Source organism: Papaver somniferum, chromosome 8, assembly GCF_003573695.1.
Source record: "Papaver somniferum cultivar HN1 chromosome 8, ASM357369v1, whole genome shotgun sequence".
NCBI classification, from domain to species: Eukaryota; Viridiplantae; Streptophyta; class Magnoliopsida; order Ranunculales; family Papaveraceae; genus Papaver; species Papaver somniferum.
The window spans coordinates 30,383,777-30,387,970 of record NC_039365.1 but is presented as its reverse complement, the minus strand read 5'-3'; the positions used below and the strand labels follow the sequence as shown (position 1 = coordinate 30,387,970).

The following is a 4,194-nucleotide window of genomic DNA, read 5'->3' as shown; positions in this document are numbered from 1 at the left end:
TTTCCTCAAGTGAAGAAAAACTGGGTATAACCACATACTGCCCATCGACAACAGTAGGCCATATTTTTCCTTCGTCAGGAAATTTAGTTATCATATATGTACGGATTATAAGTAGCTATTAATATCCTTTTCAATGTTGGATTGACCGACCAAACCAAAATAATACTAGATCTTCATGGAATGAGGTTTCGATGAAAACTAAAGCTAAATGACTCCACCAGCGATTTTTCTCTATAAGACTGTTCTTCCATATTAATTAGTAAGGTATACTATTTGATAACATTTTACACAGAAGCTGTACTACTAAGCTACGTACATATATGGCTACAAAGACTTGCAACATGCATAGGAGGAAAAAAATCACTATTTGGTTTTTGGTACCATTTACTGTGCCTATCTATTTTATTTTTTCCTCGAGTTGTTTCGTGTTAGTTAACTATGTATAAATTGTATTCTCTCAACCGTTCAGCCCTCCATCTTTCATTAATTCTGGCAATAAATTCTTCAGCCCGAATATTCAGATCATCGTTATCATCGCCATTGTCGCAAAAGTTAGAACTATCGTCACTGCAATCTTCATTGTCGCTGTCGCCAAAACTAGAACTATCACAACTACAATCACCATTTTCACTGTCATTCTCGTAGTCGGAGACATAACCTTCTTCAACATTATCGAGTAGAGTTGTTATCTCCTCATGCTCCTCAGTAAGTAGGATCTCTTCATAAACAACATCGTTTTTTTCTTCTTGTTTCTGAACATTTTTCTCATTTTGCACTGACATAGAGTGAGGCTCATTTAAACTACTGATATCTTGATCCTCCTCAAATGGTTTAGAATTACTGAAGCTAATAGCGATGATAATCACGTTCAATACGAAAAACACTAGTAACTGGCACGACTTCGCATCGGTAATCAAATTATATACCAAACGAAACATTTCTCCACAGTGAGAAAGCATAGGTACCAATAAAAATTTCGAGACCATCAGTGCTACAAAAATAGAAATGAGAAAATTGGACTTTGAGAAATTATGAACTCTTATACCCTTCGATAACAGTTGATTTCGTTTCAAATAAGAACTCATCTCGAAAGGTCTCCGTGCTAATAAGAAGCTTTTCCATCTAATGAACTTTCTAATGGAAGTTCCATTGCTTGTTGAAGTACTAATACAATCCATTTTTCACCAACAAATTCAAATTGGCTAGATAATTTCTAACGCTTGTTATGAAGTTGTGATGCTTTGTTTTAGTCTTCCCAATACATTGGGGTCCCTTTTATAGTAAAATTAAAGAAAGATGGAGTGTCAAGTTAGTTTGAATATTATAAAGTAAATGACGTTTTCTTAGAAAGCTAATAGAAATCTCAATGAACAAGTAGCTAAAAAAGAAAGCAATACGTGTAGACTGTAGAAGAACATAAAATAATTATTAGAACAGAATAAAAATGTTGTCATTGTGAATTATAAACAAAGTCATTCCTTTACGACTTTGGTGTATCACGGTATCTAGTTTATGTAAAATAATGGTTAAAGAAAAACAGTACTTAGAAATTTCACTGCTGCTTCTGGAAACGAACACTATGACATCACTTAAGAGTACGTCTAATGCATTTTACTAATATGTTGTTGTATTAATAACTCACTACGGGAAAAACAGTAATCTACAACTGTAACTTCACAACTCGTATATTTAAGGTTGTCAAAGGTGGTATGTTTGACAATTCTTGTCAAACAAAAGTTATCAAAGTATAAAAACGTCCAACTCTTAGGACCAAAGAGTCGTGACAACACTTATAAATGTTGTTGAAGTTAAAAAAAAAAAATCATTTGGAAATATGATGTTGGAGAGATTTGAACACAAGCCTACTAGGTGTTAGCACAAGACATCAACCATCCTTCCTTCCTGTTAATGTTGGTAATTTTGTCCTATTTTTTCTTATTAGTATCACAACCCTTATAAGAGTTGTAAAACAAATAAAATAAAATGAGACTCAGGTGACTCGAACCAAGAGTGGTATTCCAAACATTCTTCCACATTTAAATACCTGATTGTATTTTACATCTATTTTTATATATAAATTAATTTCAAACGGAGCCTTAAAAAGAGACCAGCGAATGCGCCACTTTGCCTGAACATACCAGGCATTGTTGATGATGACAAACAAATATTGTTATTGTATACATAACAAATCAATTTCTATAATCACAGAATGACAATAACTCAGTAAAGTATCACGAAGAGCAAAAGCGGAAACAAGAACATGAGAAAAAGAACAGGAAATGGAATGAAATATAAGCCAAAAAAATTCATCGAAGCAACTTACCAGAATGGCGTATCAAATAATGATACAATAATTGCACCAGTCCATTCCACAACCCGCTTTTCTCTCCTCCTTTATCCGGGCTTGAGACCGGCAATGAAATGATAAATCATTTCAATGGCGGAGTTAAAAAGGAAGTTTCTCTCAAGATAAACAAACATCATATCATACCAACAATAACATAAAAAGAAACAGATCATACAAACAATATTATAAGTCACCCAACATCAACTGTACTACATGATTAAGTTAAAAACCATATATAAAAACACAATACACTACTGATAGTTGCATTTTTTGTTCTTCTTCAGTTGATCCTGCTGTACCCATTTCACCTATTCCCCACTGAAACACAAAAATACAATCAAAAGCAGAATGAAAAAAAAAATACAGTAAAAATGAAAAGAGTTAACCCACCATCGGCGACACTTCTTTTTCTTTTTCTTATTCTTCTTCTTCTTTGTCGGAACCACTAAGATAGGTTCAACATCGACTCTTGCATAACTCTCGGTCAGGTCATCCATTTGCAAGGAAAGAGTTAAAGGTTCCACTGGTTGGCAACTTGTGTCTTCCATTTCATTGTATTCCTCTAATTCATGGAAACCCCTAGGAGGTGGTTTCAACATCACAAACCAATTAGATGTATCTGACTCTCGAGAATAGAAAACTTGACGGGCTTGTGACGCTAAAATGAATGGATCATTCTGAAATTGGTTCTTATGCTGACGTAAGTTGACCAATGTAAAGCCATTTTCTAACTTGACACCAAAATAGGTGTGAGCCCAGTCACATTTGAATATGGGAATTTGAAACATATGATTGTAGTCCAACACGAGAATTTGATCTAAAATACCATAGAAACCACTCATTTGTGACCATCCTTCAACTAAAGATTTTGATTCAACTGAAACATCACTATTTTGTGTGACTCTTTGAACATCCTTCGTTATAAACCTTGATCCATTTATTTGCAAGCCTTTATAAGATACACAGTTTTCTAAAGGTCCATATGCCAACCACTCTATTGTATGTGATACTTATATGCCTTGACGAATTTGCATTTTAACCTATAAATATAATTTAGTTAGCAGAACACAAGTGACCCCAGTAATGGGAAAAATCTCTATGTTTTGGTTTGGTAAAAGTTAAGAAGTGAATGACAAAATCATCCCTAATAGTGAAATATAACTTGTTTTGTGGTTTATGCTAAAAAGAGGTGATACTCAGGAAAAATGAATCTAAACTGCAAACATCTAACAAATGACCAAGTGGTGGTGCACGTACCTTTTGCCGTATATAATCTGCAAATGTGTTCGAGTGCAAGGAATGGAGTTGGTCTTCACTGATAGTACCTAAAGATCTTAACTCATCCATATGCATTCTAATAAGAAAAGAAGTAATATGGAAAATATTAACTGATGACAATTTGACTTTAGCATTAACTGATAACAATTTGAAATGAAAATATAACGTCATACTTACGTTCTATACGGGTCAATTACCGTTGTGTTAAAAAGTACGTATTTATGAGCGATCTTTAGCATTTCACTATCGATACACACTGGAACACCTTTAGAAAGAGGACGCCCTGTCGGTGTGAAATCATGTTGAATGTCTTCATCACGGCTCTGATTTACTTCTCCTTCACCTGGTTTGTGCGAATGAACATCAGAAAACCTGACACACTCCATTCCCAGGTAGCACTATGCTATACATGCTTCAGGTTGTGCGTAACTTTTTACGTATTCTTTGAACGTCTTCATATACCCGCGACAGACCAAACCTTTAATTATTAGCACCAAAATGAAACAATAAAACATATGTATTAATGCTAATGAAACAAGTAACACCTTTCAAATGGATACATCCAACGA

At 34.2% G+C, this 4,194-nt stretch overlaps 1 protein-coding gene across 1 annotated transcript; it reads right to left on the bottom strand.

The window, feature by feature from the left end:
• Positions 1-258: 258 nt before the first annotated feature.
• LOC113302619 lies at positions 259-1,231 on the bottom strand. Its single transcript, XM_026551562.1, has one exon. It carries the CDS (start codon positions 1,176-1,178, stop codon positions 429-431), a length of 750 nt encoding a protein of 249 aa, XP_026407347.1. The 5' UTR covers positions 1,179-1,231; the 3' UTR covers positions 259-428.
• Positions 1,232-4,194: the final 2,963 nt, after the last annotated feature.

What these genes read in the sequence shown, in the direction of transcription:
- LOC113302619 (XM_026551562.1), bottom strand. Translation starts at nt 1,178, where the DNA reads ATGGATTGTATTAGTACTTCAACAAGCAATGGAACTTCCATTAGAAAG.